The following is a 25506-nucleotide window of genomic DNA, read 5'->3' as shown; positions in this document are numbered from 1 at the left end:
ATCTATGTCACATAGAAAACATCATGTATTTTTAGATAAGTTAGATATATGTGTTTTAAAACAAGGTAAACTCTTAAGATACATATTTTTTCCTATTGTAACTAAGATGTAGAGGTCTGTGAAAGGTATCTTCACATTCGGAATGTCATAACTTTTTTTTTTAATTTAGATTTACTTAGTTGTCCGGAATGTCATAACTTTTTTTTTTTAAATTTAGATTTACTTAGTTGTCGTATGGGGTCTCATGTCTTTCTTTCTATTTTTCACTTATATATATGTTTCATTGGTTCAATTGTACATGTAAAGTATTACACTATACATAGTATTTTCTCAACTATAGTTAATTGGTTTTATTGATTCAATTTTTGTCTATTCATTTACATTACTTTTATCTGTCTAGAAGTCCATTTTCAGACCTTTCAAATGGTATGAGACATATTACATTATCAATAGTTTTTATTGGTTCCTTACTAATTGTGATAAAAGTAATTATTTCGTACAATTCATATTGGTTTATAGCTTTGAATACGAGCATACCTTTTATTAATGTTAATGATAGCGAAAGTGAGGAAACTATATTTGGATGGTATAAAATATCATATTATGCCAACATTAACCGTCAGAATAATCAATTATCAGATAAAATCAGACACGTTACCTTTGAACAAGAAAATGTCACAATAAATATTAGTAGTGGTATAAAATTTTAAGTTCCTATGACAAATCTTAAAACAAATAATATATCATATTATTATGAATGGCTATACAAACTTCAATATTTATTTCATATTTGGTCTGCATATTACTCTATATTATATATACTTAGATCATATTATGAATATATTTTTTTTTATTTCACATTATAATTATGATTCATCCCGTGTATTACATGAGGCAATAACCTAGTATTGGATATTCTAGTATATTCATTGGTGAAAACTCTATTCGTGGATTATGAGGATACATTAGTGTATTCATCGTGATTACACTATTACTTGTTTCGTTTGTCTAAAGCATTGCACTATTTTCTACGGAAGCGTCACAAGATATTGCATTAGGATTACCTCCTTAATACCGTTAGAGAAGCCCTTTGGTATGAAAAACGTTCACTTTGATAATAGTGTGATTCACAGAAAATAATAAAATATATGGCACTTGCATGTACTCACAAGTGAACATGAACTATTAATACACATTATTTGTTGATCCATAAGGAAAGGAGTTTTTTCGCTTATATGGAAAAAATATTTACTAAAATGGGTGATTTGAAAAATATTTACTAAAATAGGTGTTTTTTTAAGTTTTTTTTTCCAAAATTATAGTGATGGGAAAAAATATTTACCAAACTAGGTGATTTAGAAAAAATATTTACCAAAATGGGTATTTTTATTTGTTTTATTAATTTAAACAAATATATTGTATTTTTTTTATTTTTGTTTTTATTCAATATCACGTTTTTTTTTTTCAAACAACTCAAAATGCTTTTTATTTTATTTTTAACTAACTTATTATATCTCTTTTCTTTTTTCTTTTTTCTTTTTTAAGGTTTTTCTTTTATTTTCTTTATATTTACGCAAGTTAAATAATTCAAATATAAAGTTTTCTCTCTTCATTATTAATTTCATAAAATTAAATTAACATGAGTATTGAATTGTTAATTATTTACACAAACCAAATAATAAATGAAATATTAGCTCAGGAAAATAAATAAAAAAGTAGGTGAGAGATCTTTCTCAACAATTTCTATTTGTTTAAAAAATGTGTCGATTGAAGAAAAAGAGTATAAAAGTGATAATAGGTTGATTGAACTAAAAAAGAAGATTTATAATATAATTAGTAAAAGAAAGAAAATAAAGAAAAACATCTATTTTGGTAATATTTTTCAAATCACCTATTTTAGTAAATATTTTTTCCACCTACACCTCTTTGGGAAAAAAACTCAATCTTCTATATCTATACTATATAATAAAAGAAACCGTTTATAGGACACATGTCACTCATTGGAGCCATCTATTTTTTAGTTTTCCCACCTATTTTTATACCGAATTATCAATAATTAATTTAATTAAAAGATAATTATACAATTGAATGTAATATAAATTCAATTATTAATTTTACACTCATATCTTAACTTCATAAAAACAATTCGTATAGGAGATAATGTGACAACTGTCAAAATTCCAGGTGTCCGTACAATTAATAAATAATGATTAAGTGCTTAATGACTGTGTTGAATTACAACTGATTGTTTGAATTGCTTTCTGATTATTGTTTTATGCTTACATGTGCATCACATAATGTTTAGTGTCATATCATTATTGCATGAGAGCTTTATTGACTTAAATGATGCACGAAACACAGTTAGCACAGCTATCCGGTAAATCAGAAAAATGTTGACAGAGTTCAGTAGATAGATAGACATGGTATTGAGATACAGAGTGGGCCAGAAACCAAGAGTTACACTAGTATAGTGTGTAGGAAAGTAAGGATCACAAAACTACCTTCCTAGTGATATTTTAAGTGCCGGAAAGTGCCTAAAACTTACATAAACTGCAGAATTCTGCAGAAAATCAGCAAATTCAGCAAAAATCAGCAATTTAACAATCTAATTTTATGCAGAAATATGGTTAAATGGTCCTGAATGCTTTCCCAAGTGTGAGAAATCGAAAGTGTCATAAAAGGGTACATAAAGCACACTAAACACTAAACTGCAAGTTTAGCACCTTAACGAACCAGTAACCAACCGAACAACCGGACACTACCCGAAACACCAAATTTACACTAGAAGCACTGTTTTAACATTACCAAGCTAGTTATGATCCCCGAACACCATAACACATCATAAAAATATCTAGTAACTGAATCCTAACTAATACTTGGATTTTAACTTAATAACTAACTATTTAGTTCAAGCCTACACCTAGACCCCCCCCCCCTATGTAATCGCCCAACATGGCCCCACCATGGATTTTGTTGGTTTATTTTAATTGATCTTGTCTAATTATTTCCAACACAATGCACATTAGTTAAAGTTATGTTGGATAAAAGTCTATATAAACCTTAAGACCTTCACTATCTCTCATAACCTTCACACCAACACTTGAAGACTTCTCTTCTTTGCCTCCCTCACCTCACGGCCACACACCACCACCACAACACCCCCATTTTTCAATCACTTCCAACCTTTCTAAGATGATACAATGGTGTAAGAAGCTAAGTTAGAAAGCTTGGTGGCCTTGAAGCTTGAAGGACCTCTCTTGTTTGCTTTTATCCACTTGTTGTAGGATCGAGATTCGATCAATACGAGTCAATCTGAGTCAAATCTAGGTGCCCAGAAAGGCGGAAACAGACTAGAAACCTTGAATCGGTGTTAGAATAGGAGTAGAAGAGTAGAAATACACTTTAAACAGGTTTTCCATTGATATTAGACGTTTTCATACGGAGAGAAATGGACAGCAGTTCGGTACACCAAATCTCCAGAGTTACAAATGAAAAACTCAACACACCTATTTATAGGCACACCAGTTCGCACGGGATAAACAACCCACTTCGCACGAACTGGACAACTCCCAGTTCGTGCGACTTGGCCTTACACATGCCACTTCGTGCGAACTGGCCCAATTACATATAAACTTAACATTTTAACCGCTATTACATATACTTGACACGACCTAGACTGATGACGTAGGCGATAGACATTATACATCAACAAACTTCCCCTTGGATATTGCCGCATTCTTCAGTCAGCCTGTCTTCAAAACTTTCTTTCATAAAGACTTGAAAATCTCTTCTCTTTGCTTTGGCTTTCTCAGTAACGCTTTCCTTAGCTTTTCATTCTCTTTCGCAGCTCTCTGCTATTCTTCAGCTAGCCTTTGTACACACGTAAATCTAGCATTCTTTTCTTTCTCTTCACGCTCCTTTCTCTCCTTTTCAGCTTTCAGAAACTCTTCCTTTTCAATCTTTCTCCAATTCGATAACCACATATTCTCAGAACTTATGCCTTTCTGGAAACACACCGTAGCTATCTTTTGAAATGGTAGAGCTTGATCTTTGTCTTCAGCTTTGTATCCAATTTTGTTTACGAACAAACATTCAATATCCTTTGCAGAACAGTTCACTATCCACATCGGATCATACAGATGGATATATCTGACTTCATTCTCAACCTTGTACGTAATCACTGCTTCAGTCGACATGCAGCTATACACCCAACATAAGAACCCTTTGTGAAAATTCTGTTCCATTTTTGGCAATGGAATATTCTTTATAACTATGGGCTTCTTGATCTGCAAAATTGGTTCTTCAATGCGTGTAACTGGATCTATCCTTTTGACTTTCTTCCTATAATGTGCCTTCCAGTGTTTGAATTCTTTGAATGCTTCAAACTTCATCAAACCCCATGTAGGAATATCGTGAACCCTGACCGGATAAGATAATGTTCTGACTTTGGGTAATTCTTCAACATCCCACCAAGGCAGAGACATTATATCTTGAATATACTCGAAATACTGAACGCCAAATTCTCTTCGAATTGCATAAGCATTCACTTGTGGCAGATACCCCGACTTATGATATCTCCCAAAGAAACTTCTCTATCTCTTTTGTAATACTTCAGTGGTCTTTTGAATTTCCTTTCTGTATCTTTCCTGAACCACTTTTTACGTTCTTCGCGTTGTTCTTCCTTTGACATTTCTTGAAAATTTTTATTCTTGACACTTTCAGTAACTTTTCTTCTCAGCTCATCCTCATTCGCCTGACTGAAAAATTCAGCAAGTGTTGGATAGCTAGAAGTATCAACATTCACATTCTCAGACTGATCTTCATCACTCCAGTCTTCTACTTCAACTTTGTCATAGTTATCAGCTTCTTCAACATACTTGTACTGATAGTCTGGTTGCTGATTGATATCAAACTTGTTCAACTCTTCTTCAAAATCAAAGTTAAAATTATTTTCTTCAACATGTGTCATCTTAACAATCTCAGCTAAAGTGTAAGTATGAAATATTTCCTCTTCCTCTACATCATGTTCAAGACGTAGAATCAACCTTATACTCTGATCAACACTTTCATCAACCTTTTCAGCATCATCATGCTCCCCCTCACCTCTAGCATTCTCTGGTTCTTCATTAGCATCATCATGAAGATATTCATCAATTTTCTCTTCTTATGACGCTTCAGTGACTTTGATACCCGAAGTACCTTGATCATCATCATTACCATCATCATCATCATCATCACTGTGAACAGAATATACATCATCTGCATCATCTTTCAGAATATCATCATCATCGTCGTCAATTTCACCAGATACTGAAGTAATTGGACAAGGATCTAGAATAGATGATTCAGGAACATTTGATGGAACAATTGCCCTTTCCGTAACTTGAGCAACACCTTCAACTTGAACATCTTTTCCCTTATTCTTCATTTCAGCTTCAATTTCAGCTTTACGTTTCGCTCTAACTTCTTCAAGCTCAATCTCTTCAAATCTTTGTTCTATCGACTTACCAATCAAGTCTTCAATCACTTTCTTTAACATATATTTATCATGTTCCTTCTTAGCATTTTGGGCTTCCAATTCTTTATTTTTCAACTTGAAGTATTCATTTTGCTCATCCCTTCGAGCCTTTTCTTCTTCCAAAATAGCTATGCGAACTTTCAGAATATCAATATCAACTTGATCAGCTTCAACCTTCTTCAACAAAGATGAATTTCAGCTTCAACAGACTTTACACGTTTTTCCAACTTCTTTTTCTCACTGGACACTTCTTCTACCTTCTTTTGCAGCTTTTTCACAAGATCATCATTTACGAAGCTAAAATCATCAAGTTGTTCAAGACCTATATCTCTGGAATAGGTGGAAAATTTGTAAAAACAGATGATCCAGGAGTTGTTTGAATTGGTGATTGTGGGATTGGTGGTGTTTGTTGAATTTGTGGTGAAGTTATTTGAGGCTGTTCATGAATGGGTGAAGAAATGTGATGCTGTGGTGGTGATTGTAGTAATTGAAAATGTTGTGGTAATGGTTTTTGTGGTGGTGATGGTTGTTGTGGTGGTGATGGTTGTTGTTGTGGTGATTTTGGTTGTGGTTCAGGTGGTGGTGATGGTGGTTGTGGATCTTGGATAAATTTTGAACTCAGCTTGATTTTTAACTTTCGTACTATAGGAGTTACAACACGTTTCCTTGATGTAGATTCCTTTCTGCCTTCAGAAGATGGTGGTGTTACGACCTGAACATTTTCTGGTGGTACATACGTTTCATCATCATCGTCCACACTCCTTTTTCTTTTCTTTTGTTGCACTCTATCTCTTGGATCGAAGTTTTCTTTGATCCAACGATCAACTTCAGCATCCAAATCACCTTCTTCAGCAGATAAACTCTTTTCTTCATCATCAACTGCTTTCTGACTAGCTGATTTCACAGATTCTAACATATCATCAATAGATTTCAACAAACGCTCAGTTTCAGGAGATAGTTGATCTTGATCTTTTTCAACGTCAGCTTCTGTTTCATCTTCTTCAGATTCATCAACCAACATTGTATCAACTGCTTTCTTTTTGAGTTTCTTTTGAGGTTGAGAAGACGATCCTTCTTCTATTTGAAATTTTGGAGTTCTCTTTCCACCTCTTTTCTTTTCTTTTTCAACCTTTGTACACCACTCATTTCGAGTTTCAACGAACTCTTCCAACTTCATCAATTCATCGATTGCACTTTTTTCTTTCATCTCAACATCATTTCTCCACTTCAAATGATTAAATGGATCAGGATCTTAATACTTGTCACTTTTGATGAATCCAAAGAACTCTATCTTATTCTTCGGTTCTGGCCAATTCTTGGTATACTTGGATAATCTGATCAACGTTTCGTTATCCATATGATGTAACACCATGAGATCATTCTGTTCATCTTTCACCAGATTCGGATAGGCGTGATCCAGCATTATCTGCACAAATCTCGGATACACCCAACTTCGACTTCCTGAAGTAATGTTATCTTTCATGTAGTGGAAAACGATTTTAGAAAAATTGTATTTCTTGTTCAACACCAACGCTGTCACCATACACATCTGATAATCTTTCATCACATGATAACCACCCTTTCTGTGACTAAGCGCATGAATAACTGAGTGAATAAAGAACTTGTATGGCTTCGTAAAACATGCTTTTAGATAATTGCTTTGTTCAACGGACCACTATATCCCATTCTCAGCATACAACCTTTGACCATTCTTTCTGGAAAACCTGTCGGAGAATTTTCATCATCTGGAAAATCTAACACTTCTCGAACAAGCTGTTAAGTGATTATGATCTCTTTATCTTCACCATCAATATGAACAATTGAATTAATGACATCATTCACTTCATCATAAGTAGCCTTTTTCCAGAAACGATCAATATGAGATTTGAAAACTTGGTGCTGATTCGTCAACGCCTTTTGAATCGGTAAACGCTTCACGAACGGCAAAATATCCTTGAATACAACCATCTTTGATAACGTCTCATCATAAACCCAGGAAATTTTGTGCGTTGGATCAAACTGCACGTTCGATGCCTGAAACACTTAATACAATTTTCAAAACACAACTACCATTCACACGAACTGGTGTTCATGCGAAGTGATCACTCCATGCGGTCTGATGTTCATGCGGACTGAACAATTTCATACGATGTAGCTTCAAACGAACTGATCAACTCACACGATGTGGCACTCAAATGATCTGGCCAATCTCAAGTGGTCTGGCCATCCCGTGCGAACTGAATGATTCAAACAGTGTGGCCATTTCGTGCGAACTGAATCGTGGCTTCGTTTGAATAACCCAAAATGAACAGTGATTTGCAGGTTGACTAAACACATGTTTTGATGATGAAATTGAAGTCATAGATTTGTTCTATAATGAATTCCGATCACATTGATGTGTTTTTTTATTCAATTTGGTCCACAAAATAAACCTAGATCTAAGTTCAAAGTTCTGGTTCATAAGAGTTCATGAGATTTCGTTAGATCTGGTTCAAATTAACATCATCCAGTACCTTTCCCATGTTATAAGTTGAGCAAACCAACTTATAAGATGATTACGAACATAGATTCACAAGATTCAGACTTGAATACGAAGGAATCAGACAAATTGCTTCAGATCACTCAAAGGGTTTCTGTTTGGTGCGGAGTGGTGAAACTGATGTGTTCACGCGATCTGGTCTCTTCCTTATATAGGAGAGCCAGGTCATGCGAGATGAAATGATTTTGAGGAGTTCGTGCGGACTGGCCTTGTTTGAAATGGTTTGGCCAGTTCGTACGAGTTGGTATATTTTTTTTATCTTTTCAAATTTTTAACTTTTTATTTTTTTTTATTTTTATTAACTATTTACCAACACACTCAGTTAACCAAGTCCAAATTAATGACCCTGGTCAACCGTTTAGCCTGCCAAGTCCAAGTTAATGACCTTGGCTGACCAAATTCTGATCTCGCTGACATTTTGAAACAAATTAAGTTCAAATTAATGAACTTTTGAAAATTTTGAGCAATTACCATCATCTTTCACAAACTTTTCTTATCCAACCCAAATGATCCAACATGTTTAGCACTGTGAGACTTTGATCATAAGTTCCCCAACGTCTGTTGTCGAAAATAAGGTGAAATATCAATTTTTTTTGGATTTTACAACATTTTGCTAAACAAACAGGAAATATTTTTGGATTTTAAGAAACTGAAAACTTGTACAAACATATTTACAGACATCTTTTTGTGAGTTTGCGTAAGAGGATCATATCAGTTTTTGAGACATATCACCAACACCGTTGATCTTGATTTAACTTTAAATCTTAAACAAATTTACTTCTGATTGTCAGTATTGTTGTCCACTTAAACTTCTTCACGAGTTTCAATTGATTCAAGATATGAATTAGTGTTTTAAAGCCTTAAACTTATTCGCGTGTCCCACCTTAGAATATACTCTTGTATCAAAATTCCCTGGATTCAGTCTTACAGGTGAGTATACCAATCTGATATCTGTATTTGGGTTAGTGCGAGACCTTGAGAGCTCAGGTATGAACTACCGTTCAATCAAAGAGATGAAGGCTCGACTTTAGGTGTGTTCCCTTTGGGAATCTTCTTTACAACTGCACTTGATTTGTATCTTTCGATATTTTATCAATTTTTATGCAGAGGGTGAGCTTTAAAAGCGCGTAAAGTATTATACTAGGTCTAGGCCATTGCTTCCGCAATATCAGAAGACCAGGTATAATAACCCAGATATCAAATAGTATAAAGACCTAGTATCTCAGAATCAGGCAATCTCTCAAACAAGATTTCGGGGGTTACCCATATATCCGAGAGATGTTACCCACGAGATAAGCAAGTATTGATATTTAGGTTTATATCTCGAATTCAATTTACTATTCATGTGAAGTCTACTGACACATCATCAGTAAGACTTGTTTAAAATCATTTTGACTTTCCATTTCTTTAGCATGTTGTGACAGTCCACTAATGTACTATCATTTCCTCTTTTTCAAAACAAAACTCTTTTTGTCTTTTTCAATATTTTTTCATTTTTGAAATTTTATCATGTTTTTGTATTTTCTATAAACTTTCTCCCCCTAAAATCAAAAACATATTTTTGTGTTTTTGGTTTTATTAAAAGCAGTAAAGAAAACTGTACAGAAAACATGACAACTAGACGCAGATCACTTTTGATCGCCGTCCTCCTCAGCCACACACTCTACCACCCTCCCAGAAAACAAATTCTTTAACCCGTTCAATTTTAAAAGATAATTAAATCTTGTTTTATCAAAGGGTTTTGTGTAAAAATCAGCTCTCTAATCGTCGGTGTGTATATGATCAATTCGAATCAATTTCTTTTCGTAGCAATCACGAATAAAATGATGTCGAATCTCAATATGTTTTGTTTTTGAGTGTTGCACCGGATTTTTAGTGATATTAATGGCTGCCTCATTGTCCACATAAATTAGCGTGTCTAAGAACTGCAAACCATAGTCCCTCATTTGCTGTTGGATCTAGAGGATCTGTGAACAACAGCTGGAAGCTGAAACGTATTCAGCCTCACAGATCGAGAGAGCGACTGTGGTTTGTTTCTTACACTGCCAGGTGACTAGTCGAGTTCCGAAGAACTGACAACCAGCAGTTGTGGACTATGCATTTAACTTACAGCACCCGAAGTCAGAGTCAGCATAACCAGTTAGAGAAAAGTCACCGAATCGGGGATACCACAAGCCAGTGCTTGGGCAACCTTTGAGATACCGTAAAATTCTCTTCACTATCACCATGTGTGAGTGTCTCAGACTTGACTGGTACCGGGCGCAGAGGCAAGTTGGATACATGATGTCCGGTCGTGATGCTGTCAGATACATTAACGATCCAATGATAGATCGATATTGCGTTTCATCCACTTTTTCACCACTTTCATCCGGAAAAATGCCATGATTCAAAGCTAGGGGGTTGATGTGGGAGATGATTCGGACATATTGAATTTTTCCAACACGTCATTCACATATTTGGTCTGGTGTATGAAGATTCCGTCGGGCAGTTGCTCAACTTGAAGCCCTAGGAAGAACTTCATCTCCCCCATTGAACTCATTTCAAACTTCTTTTTCATAACCTTCTCAAACTCTTTACACAACTCTTCGTTCGTTGATCCGAAAATTATATCATCAACATAAATTTGCACGATGAGTAGATGTCCTGCAACCTCTTTAGTGAACAGGGTACTATCGACAATCCCTCTGGTGAACCGTTGGTCAGCAGATGCTGGGAAAGCGTCTCGTACCAGGCTCTCGGAGCCTGGTGTAAACCGTATAACGCCTTGTCAAGTAGATACACCTTGTCTTTGTGCACAGGATCGGTAAACCCCGGTGGTTGTCCGACGTACACTTCTTCTTTAATCTTTCCGTAGAGAAATGCAGATTTGACATCCAGTTGGTAGACCTTGAATCCCTTCTATGACGCGAACGCCAAGAAGATTCTGATTGCCTCTAGTCGAGCAACGGGAGCATATACTTCAGTAAAGTCAATCCCTTCTTGCTGACTAAATCCTTAGACTACCAAACGTGCTTTGTTCCTTACAATAACCCCTCTATCATCTCGCTTACATTTGAAGACCCACTTGGTCTTGATCAACTTCTGATCTTCCGGGAGATCAAACAACCTCCACACTCCAAGCTTTTCAAATTGTTGTAGCTCTTCTTGCATTGCATTTACCCAACTCTCTTCGGTTAATGCTTCTTTATATGTTTTCGGCTCTACCTGCGAGATAAAACATTTTAATGAGAAGTCAACTTGTAAAGATGCTACAGAAGCGTAAAACCATGTAAGCCCTTTGTTTATTTGATCGCGGGTTTTCACTCCGCTTTGAAGGTCACCAATGATTTGCTCTGAAGGATGGTAAGATAACGTTCTTGGCATGACTGTATCCGGTACGCTCACTTCCGATTGCAAATTTGTTATATCCTGATCACCCGTGTGATCAACAGCATTTGAAGTCGCAATATTTGGTTCCTCGTCATAAATCGGATCGGTTTCCGATTCTGAGTCGTCAGATTGATCAAATACTGGAGCTGTTTCTTCTGGGGGTTCATGTGCAGTTCCACTAGGACCGGCCTCATGATCATTTGAACCCAATGTGGGCGAGGAAACTACCAACGGTCTCGGCACTTTTTCTTCTGAAAGAGACTGTTGTTGTTGGTATAAGAATGTCAGTTCCTCTTCATTCGGCTCTATCGGCAAATGGAATGACTCCCAAAGATTATCATAATCAAATAACAACCTGTTTACGGGAAGTTGACTCGGATCAGTAAACTTTTGACAGTCAACGTGTTGAACTTGTATGATCTTCCCCAAATTCAGAACAAATACTCTCTTCAACGGACTTGCATATCCTACAAAAAAACCTTCATTAGATTTTGCACCAAATTTACCGTCTGGATCAATAAATGTGCATGGTGATCCAAATGGTTCTAAAAATTTCAGATTTCGTTTGTAACGATGTTGCAATTCAAAATAAGTTTTCTTGTACTTCTTCACCGTAAGAACACGATTGAGTGTGTAACATGCCGTTGCAACCGCTTCACTCCAAAAATATACAGGTAATTTCGAATCTGCTAACATGGTACGAGCTGTTTCGATCAACGTACGATTTTTCCTTTCTGCAACACCATTTTGTTGAGGAGTATACGGTGCGTTGAATTCATGAAGAATACCCTTATCGTTGCAGAATTCTAGCATACGGTTGTTCTTGAACTCGGTGCCATTGTCGCTTCGAATACGTCTAATCGGCAGTTTGTAAAGATTTTCCATCTTCTTGAATAGCTTCATCAAAAAATCAAACGTTTTGTCTTTTCTCTCTAGAAACAACACCTAGGAGAATATTGTAAAGTCGTCGGTAACCACTAAACAATATAGGTCTCCACTAATGCTTTTCACATTTACCGGTCCGAAAAGATCCATATGGAGTCTTTCGAGCGGTAATCTGATTGAGTTCAAAAGCTTTTTCAGATGCGATTTATTCGTCTACTTCCCTTTCTTGCATTCAATACAATCATCGTTCAGATGGAAGCTTTTCAAATTTACACCTTTTACAAGATCATTATGAAATAAGAAGTTCATTTTTCTCACGTGAATATGCCCCATTTTACGATGCCACATGATTGATTCTTTTTCCGTTGCCTTCGTCTTACTCACAAAACATTGTGCCTTCTTATTTGTCGTTGCTGCAACGCTCATGTCTAGTACATAAAGATCATTTTCACGAGGAGCGCGCATCAACCCCATTTCTTCAGGTATCTTAAACCATCAGACATTCATCTTTTGTGAAATGAACTGTAAACGACTTATCACAAATCTGAGAGATGCTCAACAGATTGTTTTCTAACTCAGCAATGTAATTCACTTTATCAAATGATACGACCCCGTTTGTAAGTATTCCTTCACCAAAAATTCTTCCACCTTGAGTTCCAGCAAACTCGACATAACCTCCATTGATTGATTTGACGTCGTAGAGTAGTGCTAACATCCCTGTCATGTGCCTTGAGGCGCCGCTATCCATTATCCATTTAGAAATGATAGACCTCGGAAGCCCCTGCACATATCAAAAGAACATTTACTTAATCAATGATGCCCAAGATTTTTCAACATTTGGTATACTACCAAAGACAATATCAGGAGCTACTTTGTCAAGTTTTGGAATGTTAAAAATAACGTCGAACATCAGGTTTTGGTTTTGATTTTAGAGTTCCTTCCTTGATAGGTGGGAATTCTTCAATCAATTTGTCTAATTCAAATTCAAGTTGCTCAACAGTGATTTCAAAGATTGTTGGTTCAGATTTTAAAACCTCTTCCATTTTCTTTTCTTCAAAAGAACGTTTAGGTTTCTCCACCCATGATTGACTTTGAGAAGTCTTTGTTTTAGGATAAACCTTTGTAGTCTTTTGTGATTTTGAAGATTCACCAATTTCAAAAGTTGATTTTGGTTTGTCTTCAGACTTCAATGATTCACCGCGTTTGAGAATACGCACGGGGGGATACCATCGGTGATTTTCCCTTAACATCCTTTGAAATTTTTGGATTTGGTTTATGGAAAATTGGTTTTATCATCTTTTTGACACATTTTTTTGCCATGTGACCGATTTCATTGTAGCGATAACAGATTCTTTTGTCATATTCAACAAAAGTGGATCTGTTGGCCTCGTCTCTTATCTTTTTCGCCGCAATAAAATCGTTAACTGCTTGCTTACTAAAGATATAATCTTTTTCGACTTCTGTGTTATTACCAGCAACAAACACTTCACTCAATTTTTCTTTTGGTTTAAATCTTATTCTTAGCCATTTGCTTCTCAAAACCAACACCTTTCTTTTTGAAATTATTACCATGTCTCTTGTTAGCAATGTTACCCACCCTTTCATTTTTCTTTCCGGGGTTGTTAACAAAAGATTTTTTCGGTTTTGATAGAAACGAATTGTTGTTGACTTCTGAGATATCAATTTCCACGAGTTTAAAAACTTTTTCAACATTTTCCAGATTCGCATTCTGAATTGGATACTCAAAGTCAGTATATAGTTTGTCAGTTCCGGTCATCGTGTAAACCACAATGATCGAATCATCATCCAAAACTTTATCTGATTTTGGTATAAACTTATCAAGAAAGTTTCCATCATCTTCAGAATCTGAACTGGAATTCTCAAAATGAGTTTTAACCGTTTCGAAATAAGTGTTACCACTCTCTTCATCCAACACTTGGTCTACAGATGTTTTAACCAATTGTGACTCGTTGTCGGTGTCAAACGGAGAGAATGCAACATCAATGTTTTCTGGTAACTCATTCTCCTCTGTTCTCAATTTGAGATTCAATGCCTCTTCCACCCCGTCTGGATACTTCTAAGTGTAATGATTCCACATTGGGGGTGGAACATTTTTGTAAGCGTTCAGGTTGTTGAGGAACAATCTGATCAATCACATATGAAGATGAAAGATAACTGATCAACTTTTTGTCGACTCTTTCTGTCTCAATGCGCATCAGTTCAAGTTCCTTCTTTAAAGATGCGATTTTGTCCAAATGAATGTTAATCGAAATTTGCTTATCCATGACCGTAGCTTTGAGCAGATTAACAATTTTATCATTTTCTATACTCTCATTGTGAATCGCTTTAATTGATCGTGACAAAGTGTCATAAGATTCTTTAACATCATTAAAATCAAATTTTAATTTGTCGTGAAACTTTTTCAATTCTTGAAACTGTTTGTCTTTTTCAAGACAATCCATGCATGGTTTCAAACAGTTTTCGCATGGTTTTTCAAGAATTTGATCAATTTTTTCAAAAACATTTTCTTGTTTATCATTTTTACTTCCTGTTTTACCAATCTCTCCGGACTCGGACTCAGATTTCTCTCCGTATTCGGACTTCACATTTTCTGATTTGCCATCGGACTCAGACTTTACATTTTCTGATTTGCCATCAGACTCGGTCTTTACATTTTCTGATTTGCCATCGGACTCGGACTCCTTTTCAAGACACTGACTCTTGAGTTGCATCTTTGGTCTCATTGTTATCAGAAGGTGTTTTAGTTTGTTCTACCTCTTGCAGCTTGACCATGAGAGCTTTGTCTGCTATTTCTTTCAAAGTCTCTTCATTCATTTCCTTTGAAACATCAATGATTTCTTGAACCAGAGTTTTTTCAACTTCATACTGTGGGCAAAAACCCGTAGTCAGTTCACTGAAGAATCCTGCAAAAGAATCAAATACATTAGAAGGCATTATAGATTTAAATGTGTTAGCAATAACCTCCTGTTCAGACTGATAATACTAGACCGCTGCTGCTGCCTCCTCAAGTTCAGCAAAACTTTCTTCAGTCATCACTTCACTGATTTCCGGTTCCGGCTCTTCAACAATTTCAGCCATCATTGCAAGACCCCCTCCTGGAATGTACTTATCCCAACTGAAACCTTCTGGAAGCTTTTCATCATCTTGATTCACCAAAAGAGTTTTTTCTTTGGATGGACTATTTTCGATTTGAGGTCTTGGATTGAATGGTTGTTGACTGTTTTATGATAGATGGCCTGTTGGTAATAATCGTTGGTGAATGGATTCTAGTGGTTATTGACTTCTCTGTTCGGACATTCACGCTTGAAGTGTCCCTTTTCTTTACACTTGAAGCAAGTCACCTTTGATTTGTTGAATCCAAGTTTAGGATCAGGACCTGCGAGACTACTTCTTCTAGTAATTTCCATGAACCTCTGAGCTCTTCTCACAATGCTTGCCATACCCATTTGATGTCGATGAGTTCGATTTCCTCAGGATCAATTTGATCGTAATCTTCTTTAGTCATGTTTGGGTTACCAATTCGTCTGGCTACTAGACTCTCGTAAGACTCTAGTACAGAAGCTAGAAGTGCTATATGCTGCTTTACGGCTGTCTCTGTAAAATCTTGACCATTCTTGATATTAACAACGATATTGCACAGTATCCCATGACTATAACTCTGATTGTTCGAACCTGAAGAACTTTGAGAAGACCCCTGTTCTTGAAAATTCTAAACCTTAGGATTCGGTTCATAATTTGGAAACGGTGAATTGTTGTTAGACGTGCTTTGAGATACTCCTGATGAAGAATCTGCACTGAATGCCGTTTGAATCTTTGGACTCGGAGTAGATATGGCAGATGAGCTTCCTTTGTAATAAAGCTGAACATCTTGCTGTACGTTTGCAGATTTCATTTTACTCATTTTCCGCATTTCAAGCTCTTGAGCTTCAATTCTCTTGATGAACGTACTCAAATTGAAACCAATGTATTCCAAGTTGTTCTTTAAAACCATTAAGAACGTACCCCACACTTCTTGTGGTAGTGCGTCAGCCAACTTATCAACCAACTCTTCGTCTGTTTTATCTATACTCAAACGCTTCATCTCCACTACCAAGTGACAGTACCTCTCAATCAACTCTTTCGTTGATTCTCCACTGATAGCAGTAAATATGTTGAATTCTTTTTTCAGTAGTGCCTTTTTGCTTTTGATCATTGCAGCACTTCCAAGAAATTTCATTTTAAAAGAGTTCCAAATAGATTGCGCGTCATTCTGATGCTGTAGTAATACCAAAATGTCTTCCTTAATTGCCTGTTGCAATATACTGACCATCTTCTTCTCGGCTTTAAAACTTTCAGCTTCAGCTGGAGTTAACGAGTTAAGTGTTTTCGGAATACCAGCATCATTCACAGGAACTACATATTTTGTTTCAACTTTCAGCCAACATTCGAGATGATTCGCTTGAACCCACGTGCGAAATCTATCCTGCCACCCTGAATAATCTTCAATGTTGAGCAGTTTCGGTGGTTTTTGCATGGTTCCAAGTTCATTCTCCAAATTCATATTCTGGGCTATACTCGCTGGAGATTGAACATGTATACCTCCTCCGAAAAACGCATTGTAAAACTCTTGGTTGTCCATTTTGTACTTTGAAAAATGTTTCGAAAAATTTTTAAGTTTTGAAAAATCAGACTTTCAAGCGAACTGAACTTTCACACTTTCTGGACTTTTCAAACGAACTCGACTTTTCAAGTGAACTGGACTGATTTACACGACCTGAACTGTTTTCAAACAACCTGTACAGTCACACCGTGCGAGGTGACACAATTTGCTTAAAAGAAATTTCAATTCGTGCGAAGTGGTGAGTTCACACGATTTGGAAACACACTTCGTGCGAGGTATCACCCAAGTCGTGCGAGCTGGTCAAACGGTTTGAACTTTTCACGCGAACTGGTCCAACTCGTGCGAGCTGAACAAGATTTTCAAACGATTTGGTAAAAACTCAAACGATCTGGATCATTTCGCATGATGTAAGCATCATTTTCACACGAAGTGACATTTTTGACAATTTTGATCAGTTTTAGTTTGATTTATGGTCTGTAACTTTGTAGGATTGTTTAAAATGGTTTTTTACACATAATGTCCAAAATTCAGTCCATTTTGTGCATGAATTCGTCTAAAAATCCAAGAAAGAGTAGAAGTATAGAGTTCTAAACCATTCAAAACACTGATATCAACAGATTTGACTCATCCTGAGCTCTTATACCACTTGTAGGATCGAGATTCGATCAATATGAGTCAATCTGAGTCAAATCTAGGTGTCTAGAAAGGCGGAAACAGACTAGAAACCTTAAATCGGTGTTAGAATAGGAGTAGAAGAGTAGAAATACACTTTAAACAGGTTTTCCATTGATATTAGACGTTCTCGTATGGAGAGAAATGGACAGCAGTTCGGTACACCAAATTTCCAGAAGTTACAAATGAAAATCTCAACACACCTATTTATAGGCACACCAGTTTGCACGGGATGAACAACCCACTTCGCACGAACTGGACAACTCCCAGTTCGTGCGACCTGGCCTTACACATGCCACTTCGTGCGAACTGGCCCAATTACATATAAACTTAACATTTTAACCGCTATTACATATACTTGACACGACCTAGACTGATGATGTAGGCGATAGACGTTATGCATCAACACTTGTTTTCTACACTTGAATCATCCCTAGCCTTGTGCTAGTGGTAAGAGTCTTGATCTTGCTATATTACTTCTATTTTAAGTAGTTAAAGAAGAATCATAATCAAAATCTTAAAGAACACTAAATATCATAAGAAGAAAACATGAACATAAGCTTGTTTAATGAAGTAAACTTGATGAATATGAGTTGTTATGCTTGTTGATCATTGATTGTTCGTAGAAATGATGTGGATCATCATAAGATCTTTCTAGATCATGATTAAAAACATAATCTAGCAAGGTGAGAAAGTAAAAATGTTGTAGGATGATAGATCATCCACACATGAAGCATGAACTTGAAGTAACAAAGTGGTTTCTTGAAAAATAATGATCAAAGTGGGTAGTAACACTTGTAGATCTAAAGATTTATGAATGGTCTTTCAAAGAAACCAAGCTAAAAATATAAGTTTTGCTAAAACTTGGTTCTTACATAAACAAACTCTATTTTTAGTGGTTAAACAAGTGTAGAAACACTTGTGTAACAAGAAGATGCATAAAGAAATATTTTTAGAAAATGTGACAAGTAGTTGTAAACATCTAACTTCTTTAAAAATGAAGTTGTTAAAGAACTAATTGCATTTTAAAGGGTAACAAGGCTTACTAATAACACTAGTAAGTTCCTACAAATTTTTACAAATATTCAAGTTCATGAAGTAGTAGAAAATGCATGATTTTGGCAAAATTGGTAAGTAAAGGTTGTTTGTTGATGATTGTGAATTGATTATGACGATTTTTACAAAAGAAAATGATATGCTTAAAAGCATGGAAACCTCCATTTTTAGGGGAAAATATGGCAAAATATATAAACACTTAGAAAAATGTTTTTAAACAAATATTTACAAGTGTATTTTAACCATGAATTTCCTACAAAAACTTTGCCATAATTTTTTGTTACAAAAATACAAATATTGGAGATTGATTTTCATAAATAAAAGTGACTAAATATGTATTCGGAAATATATATTTAGAAGACACCATGTGTGTGATTATTTGTATATTTTGTGTATTAGTTATAGTATTTAGGACTTGAAATAATATAACTCATTAAAAATACCAAGAATTACCATCCAAAATATTACCAAAATTCCAAAGAATGAATATACACATTTACACAAAAATATTGGTGAAACCGAACATTAAATATAACCTACAAAAATATTCCGAAAATTTATTCACAAAGTATATTTTGGTAAATAATATTTTGGACGCCAAGGAATAAAAATATGATTTTTACAATTACTATAAAAATATATCATATTTTGACAAGGAAAAATATATTATTTTTGGGCAAGTATGAAATATATATTTTTCTTGAAATTTTTAGAAGATATATTATTTTTATTTTTAAGAAATATATGCCTTCTTACCCAAACATGAAATACAATATTTTGAGATGAAAGATGTATTTTCTCAAATAAATACGAAGAATATCATTTTTGGAGAAAAATGAGTTTATAAACATATTTTCCAAGATAGACATGAAAATATATTATTTTCGAACTTATGAGAAATTACAAATATTTTTGCCAAAGAAAAATTATAAATATTTTTCTAAGTGAAATTCCTTCAGATATGTATCTTGGAAATATATATCGAATCTTCATAAAAGATAATATTCCGGAATAATTAATATGAAATTAAGTATAAAGAATACTTAATGAATACAATAAAAATATGTATTCTCGTACGTATAAATACACACCGGAATACTACCACAATACATGGCAAAAGTATACAAGTATAAGATACCCTATCCTTGGGAAGGAAATAAAAGTATAAATACTTGGGAAGTATTAAGTTAATATATATTGTTTTAACAGTTATTCCAAAATTTAATAAATATAATTTAAGTTAAAATATTAATTATTTTAACAAATAATTATATACTTGGAATAATAATGAAGACACTATGAAACATAACTCAAAGACACTAATCAATACTAAGTCAAGGCACGACCCGCTCGTCTCATGGACCATAGTACGCATGTAGGTTGCCGTGCGTTCTAGAGGAAGCTTTGAGTTACATCGGATACAAGGAACGCAAAACTGTGAGTTCATGTTCCCCCTTTTATTTTAACTGTTTTCGTTTTATAACTTCGGGGGTGAAATACATGTTACAAATGTTTCGATGATTACAAATGGTATGGTTAGCTAAGGAATGAACTGCTAGATCATGTGAATGGGTAGGCGATTAACGTAGGACCATTAATCCTCGTAATAGGACCAAGGGACATGAGTGATAGATCTATTTGGGTGTAGCGAACCCCACCCATGAGTCTGTCGAGTGGATCATGTGGTGACTATGTCTTACAGCCGGAGGCCCGGTGCAAAGTCTGCTAGGTTTGAGTCTTCCTGCACCATGTCACGTATATTAATGTATTAGCTACACATTAATTGATCTGTTTCCTTGTTGCTTTCATACCGAATTTCAATTACATACAAACATACTTTCAAAGGTTTCAAAGGTTTATTCACAAACACACACATGAACTCGCTCAACTTTTGTTGATGTTTTCAAACTACATGTATTTCAGGAAACTAAGTATGGATCTGGCGGGCGTTAAAGTTTCAAGTGTTGTCTGGAATAAAAGATGTCATCCGGTGTCGAATGGTTTAGAGTGTGTATCCTATTCTGGATAGGATACATGTTTCAAAGCTTGGTTATCTTTAGTGTCTTTTGAAAAGTCCTTATGGAACATAAAACCTGTTGGTGTTGTATTCTGAATACGAAGTCTTTGTTTTTGGGGTTAAATCAATGTTGTTGTAATGTTTCAAAACTTAATCAATGGATGAACATCTTGGATTTATCATATAAGTGTTTGTTATGGTTGAATGCAATGATATTAAGCAAGTCACACCAAATCACGCTTCCGCAAAAGTCAGGGTGTGATAGATAATATAATATTTTGAAATTTTCATCAGATTTAATTATTTATCCTTGAAATCTAATATTATGTTATTCAATTAATATAAACATAATATAATCACAAATTTCAAATCACCGTTTACCAATCCTTCAATATTATTATTATTATTATTATTATTATTATTATTATTATTATTATCTAATCTAATATTTTGTTAAAATAATATAAAAATAAATATAATATTCAAACATAGATCATTGTGTAATTTTATCATCATATACGTGAATATTAGCCATAAACTATAAAAAAATTAATACCATAATCCCATGTTAACATAAACATTGTGTATCCTCATTATTATTAATTTAGTTTTGAGAAAATGTAATGACATATAAATATAAAAAAAAAAAATCAAGAACTATCCTCGCAATCACTCTGTCTATCATGTATCGAGTATATCCGTTAGTTTTTTTAAGATATAACTTTTTTTATTATCTTATCTGGTATATAAAATTAGATTTATTCAACAACTGTAATGCACAAGGTTTTTTTAAGATATAACTTCTTTTATTATTTACTATACAAAATTACATATATTCAACCCGTGTAATACATGAGGGTTTTAAAAATAAAACTTTTTATAATTATTATTTGGTGTATAAAATTAGTTTTATTCAACTTGTGAAATATACAGGATTTTTAATTATTTAATACATAAAATTATATTTATTCAACCCGTGTAATACACAGGGTTCTAACCTAGTAATAATAATATAATAAAAATAAATAATGATAAAGTAGTACTAGTAATAGATAATAATAACAATGGTAATAACAGTAGAAAATAATAATAATAATAACAAAGCAACTGATTTGATTATAAAGAAGGTAAATGATTTGAAACAAATAACATCTAAACGCTATTCCATCATCTGACCGGAAACATACCCTTCAAAACAAAGGCTAAAGATGAACCCTTAAGAGAACCGCATTCTAACAAACTAGTATGAAGGTGAAAAGCGGCATCAATAATAGCGCGAAGCAGAACCAGAACCAGCACCAGAGCCATAACCCCGACCACCAGGGTACTGCCCTCCTCTGGGCTCAAACCCAGGGTCCCTAGAATCCCTTCCACCAAACCGCGGTCTGTCTCTGTAAGAATCAACATGAGGGATATTGCTGTTATTATTATTATTATAGGGTCTTTGCGACTCTCCTCCAGCAGCAGCAGCACTGTAACCATGATGAGGGTCACTGAACCCCATGGGGTTGGAGCTGTATTGGTGGTGTTCCATTGCCTGCTGGTACTGCTGCTGTCGTGCATGCGATTCGCGTCGCAAGAATTCATCTCTGCGGTTGGTGTGCCTAGCTCTAAGTGCTGCCAGTTGCTCCTCATATTGTGCATTGATTGCATTTACTCTCTGCATACATAGAAAACCAATTACAAAAAAAAAAAATCTACAACTTCCATTCAACTAAATGAAATTTACTTCTGATATCTCCATTTCCCACCCTATAATTCTTGAACATAGTTGAAAACTGTAGAGAAACTATTGTGTAGTGCTTTTTCTAGACGCGTGTGATCGAACATTCAAGATAGAGAAAGCCACCCATGTTTAAATAAATAAATACGTATTGTACAAACCTCTCGGTGGCGTGCATACTCGGCATCCTCTGCATCGTTTTGTTCTTTGGTGAGTTTCACGATGTCGTCATAAAATCTTTGCTCAAGAGCTTCAAAAGTCTGGCCTGCAACATTATCCTCATAACCTATCTCCATATTTTCCTCACGAGGAAGAGATCTGAGATCATTATTACCCTGTTTCTCAGAGACCGACCTTTGACCCTGGCTTTGGTAATATGATCTAGACGCATCAGCCCCTTGGCCTGGATTAAGTAACATATACACAATTACAAGACATATCATACTACATGCTTAGATATATGTACATGCAGTCATGTTCTTTTATGTAAAATACAACTACATGAATCATCTTAACTTTATTTATATAAGAATAAGTCGACTCAGTTATGTTTTACTCCGAATGGATTAGAAACATAACAAAATCAGCTAAAAAAGACATGGGTCGGAAGTCGCAAGTCGCCCCATCATGCATTTTAATGCACGAAACCGCCAAAACGATTTTAGTTCGAAAATCATACTATTAATGAAAATATTGCAACTATATATATATATATGGAGCATTTATTGAAAATTAAAAAACTAAAATCTCCAGACAAAAACCGGACGTTTTAACCAATTACCAAAACCCGCCAACCAGTACATTGTGCCACGTCTACACAAGAATAACGTTTGGTTTAGAACCAGAGGTATATAAAAGGTGCATACCTTCATTGAACATGTGTGATGATCCATCTCTCTCCCATCTCCATTGTCCCTCCCCTTTTGGAGCACCGTACGACTTGTCATTCTCAGATTTAAGGTGCCCTCCTTGGTAGTTATTGGATTTTTGCTCCATCCTCTGACCAGACATACGTTGCATTTCGTATACATGCCCACCAGAATCAACGTACTGCCCACCTTGCCTCATTTTTAACCCCTAACGAAAGATAATTAGTCAGCTTCACATGCACAAATAAAAAAAATTAACGTGAGATGTCCCACATCTGTCCCAAGAATGTTATAATTACTGACTGTTCTTAGATATGCAACTTAAGTGAATTAATTATAATCTTTTGTTAAGCCAAAAATGTACCCAAATTAACACCATAACATTAACTCATTGTCTCATTCTAACAGTGGTTACAGGTGAATAAGTAAACTTTAGGATAGAGACAAAACATATAATGTATATATGTGTGAGTGCTCGCGGGGGGGGGGGGGGGGGGGGGGGAAGTGAAATGGTACTAGTTTAACGTTATTTTACTAATTTCGTGAAAATAACGTTAAAGGCGGCGGATGGTTAATCAATGCATCATGTGGTGGCGTTGATAGCTGAAAGACACGGGGTACATGCACTAATCAGTCTCTGTCCCGATTGTTTGAGTGTTATGTGTCTTAGGTCCAAGGCTTGATACAAAACTACAATCGAACCGGGGGTCTCATTGGAAGCAGCCTCTCTATTCCTACGGTGTAGAAGTAAGGCTGTCTACATCTACCCTCCTCAGACCCTACCATAGCTTTGCTATTGGTGGGATTTACTGAGTATGATGATGATGATGATTGTTGATGAGGGTAAAGCAACAAATTAAGGACCTTCATTATCGTGGTTTGCATTAAGAAATCTTCTTCAGCATGACCTTTCCTAAGCTTGGATTAAAAAAGCGTGCCCTAGGCGCAAAGCGACACAAGGCTCGGTAATTGTCACTTTAGACTACATAAGGCGAGGGTCTGACAAGTGAGGCGCGGTTTTTGGGCGTATAAATTGCAGGTAAAAAAGCGCGTTTGATGTACATGGCATTTTTTGTGTAGCAGTATGTTGTACAACATACTTTTTAGGTTGTACAAGTAAGTAATTTATATGTTAAAAACATATACAAAACTTATTTCTGTGTAAGGGGCTGTTTGGCAACATCTGAATAGTTAAGTGCTGAACCAGTAAGAGGTCTGAACCATTAAGAAAGAGCTTGTATAATGCTTAACCGTTCAGAGGCAAATGTCTGACCAATTCAGATTAGAGGTCTTAACTATTCAGACTCTGTATAATGCTTAACCATTCAGAGGCAAATGTCTGAACCATTCAGACATCTGCTCGTGAAACAAACAGTCTGAACCATTAAGTGCTGAACCAGTAAGAGGTCTGAACCATTAAGAGCCTCATTAAGAGGTAAACAAACAGCCCCTAAATGATGCAAGAAACAACCTAAAATAAATATATATAACAAACTACACCTCGCGTACAAAAAGCGAGCGCTTATGTGCTTTGCGCCTCCGTTTAGACCCTAGAAGTGATTACTATTGTCTGGCTACACTTTAAATAACAAACCTATAACTAAAAAACCAAAAGTTCTAACACAAAGTTTTTTGTGTTTCATTTGGTTAACAATATCTGAAACAACTGATACTTAATCACTGTAAATTTGTATATAAACCCTAACTAACTAAATCAAGAAAGAAATAATACATGATAATAGGGTTCACTTCACTATTCAAACAGAAACCCTAATTACACATATGCAGCGCGATTGGTATACGGAAAACAAGAGATATGTTATGAGATAATCGAAATTGGATTGAAAACTGACCGTTAATCAACGAGACGAACCACAATCTGCTTCGATTCTGCACCTAATCTGCTGCTTTGTGTTGAAACAAAATTCTTCTTATTATTTAGAACAGTGATTTATGAAAATGGTACTCGGATTACTACTCAATGCCAGATTTAGTCCTTAAAAAAAGTAGTGCACTAAAAAAAAGAATTAATTATCTATATCTATACTATATTATAATGCATGAGGCAAGGACATTTTAAAATACCCAAAAAATAAGAACTTTTCCCCCCTTTTATTTATAAAAAGACCCCTAAAATGAGGGTAGTTTGGTCTTTTAAACATTATTTATTTTTTAGTCCCTAAACTTATTACAGTTAAATCCCTAAGGTTTTAACAAAATTATAGATAATTAGTTAC

General features: G+C 35.1%; 3 protein-coding genes across 3 annotated transcripts; all 3 read right to left on the bottom strand.

Moving 5' to 3' along the window:
• Positions 1 to 4543: 4543 nt before the first annotated feature.
• On the bottom strand, positions 4544 to 6725 carry LOC110942837 (glutamic acid-rich protein-like). The gene is made up of 3 exons (XM_022184600.1): positions 5877 to 6725; positions 5200 to 5695; positions 4544 to 5121 (listed from the first exon to the last, which is right to left on the bottom strand). The coding sequence occupies exons 1-3, from the start codon at positions 6723 to 6725 to the stop codon at positions 4544 to 4546; spliced, it is 1923 nt and encodes a 640-aa protein (XP_022040292.1).
• A 6073-nt stretch (positions 6726 to 12798) lies between these two features.
• On the bottom strand, positions 12799 to 15410 carry LOC110942838. The gene is made up of 6 exons (XM_022184601.1): positions 15353 to 15410; positions 15087 to 15235; positions 14468 to 15043; positions 13881 to 14388; positions 13539 to 13771; positions 12799 to 13092 (listed from the first exon to the last, which is right to left on the bottom strand). The coding sequence occupies exons 1-6, from the start codon at positions 15408 to 15410 to the stop codon at positions 12799 to 12801; spliced, it is 1818 nt and encodes a 605-aa protein (XP_022040293.1).
• Positions 15411 to 21748: 6338 nt separating this feature from the next.
• LOC110940212 lies at positions 21749 to 25257 on the bottom strand. Its single transcript, XM_022181766.2, has 4 exons — positions 25123 to 25257; positions 23267 to 23477; positions 22562 to 22803; positions 21749 to 22337 (listed from the first exon to the last, which is right to left on the bottom strand). The coding sequence occupies exons 2-4, from the start codon at positions 23466 to 23468 to the stop codon at positions 21942 to 21944; spliced, it is 840 nt and encodes a 279-aa protein (XP_022037458.1). The 5' UTR covers positions 23469 to 23477; positions 25123 to 25257; the 3' UTR covers positions 21749 to 21941.
• Positions 25258 to 25506: the final 249 nt, after the last annotated feature.

Source organism: Helianthus annuus, chromosome 14 (genome assembly GCF_002127325.2).
Source record: "Helianthus annuus cultivar XRQ/B chromosome 14, HanXRQr2.0-SUNRISE, whole genome shotgun sequence".
Lineage (NCBI taxonomy): Eukaryota > Viridiplantae > Streptophyta > Magnoliopsida > Asterales > Asteraceae > Helianthus > Helianthus annuus.
This window is presented reverse-complemented; position numbering and strand designations above follow the sequence as displayed.

Coding starts and splice junctions, on each gene's coding strand:
- LOC110940212 (XM_022181766.2), bottom strand. CDS start 23,468: ATGAGGCAAGGTGGGCAGTACGTTGATTCTGGTGGGCATGTATACGAA. Junction 22,804..23,266: donor ATCACACATGTTCAATGAAG/GTATGCACCTTT, acceptor TACTTAATCCAG/GCCAAGGGGCTGATGCGTCT. Junction 22,338..22,561: donor AGTATGCACGCCACCGAGAG/GTTTGTACAATA, acceptor CTATGTATGCAG/AGAGTAAATGCAATCAATGC.
- LOC110942837 (XM_022184600.1), bottom strand. CDS start 6,725: ATGAAAGAAAAAAGTGCAATCGATGAATTGATGAAGTTGGAAGAGTTC. Junction 5,696..5,876: donor AAACAACTCCTGGATCATCT/GTTTTTACAAAT, acceptor TCTTTGTTGAAG/AAGGTTGAAGCTGATCAAGT. Junction 5,122..5,199: donor TGGTAATGATGATGATCAAG/GTACTTCGGGTA, acceptor ATGCTAATGAAG/AACCAGAGAATGCTAGAGGT.
- LOC110942838 (XM_022184601.1), bottom strand. CDS start 15,410: ATGGCTGAAATTGTTGAAGAGCCGGAACCGGAAATCAGTGAAGTGATG. Junction 15,044..15,086: donor TCATGGTCAAGCTGCAAGAG/GTAGAACAAACT, acceptor ATGAGACCAAAG/ATGCAACTCAAGAGTCAGTG. Junction 14,389..14,467: donor GTTATCTTTCATCTTCATAT/GTGATTGATCAG, acceptor CATTACACTTAG/AAGTATCCAGACGGGGTGGA.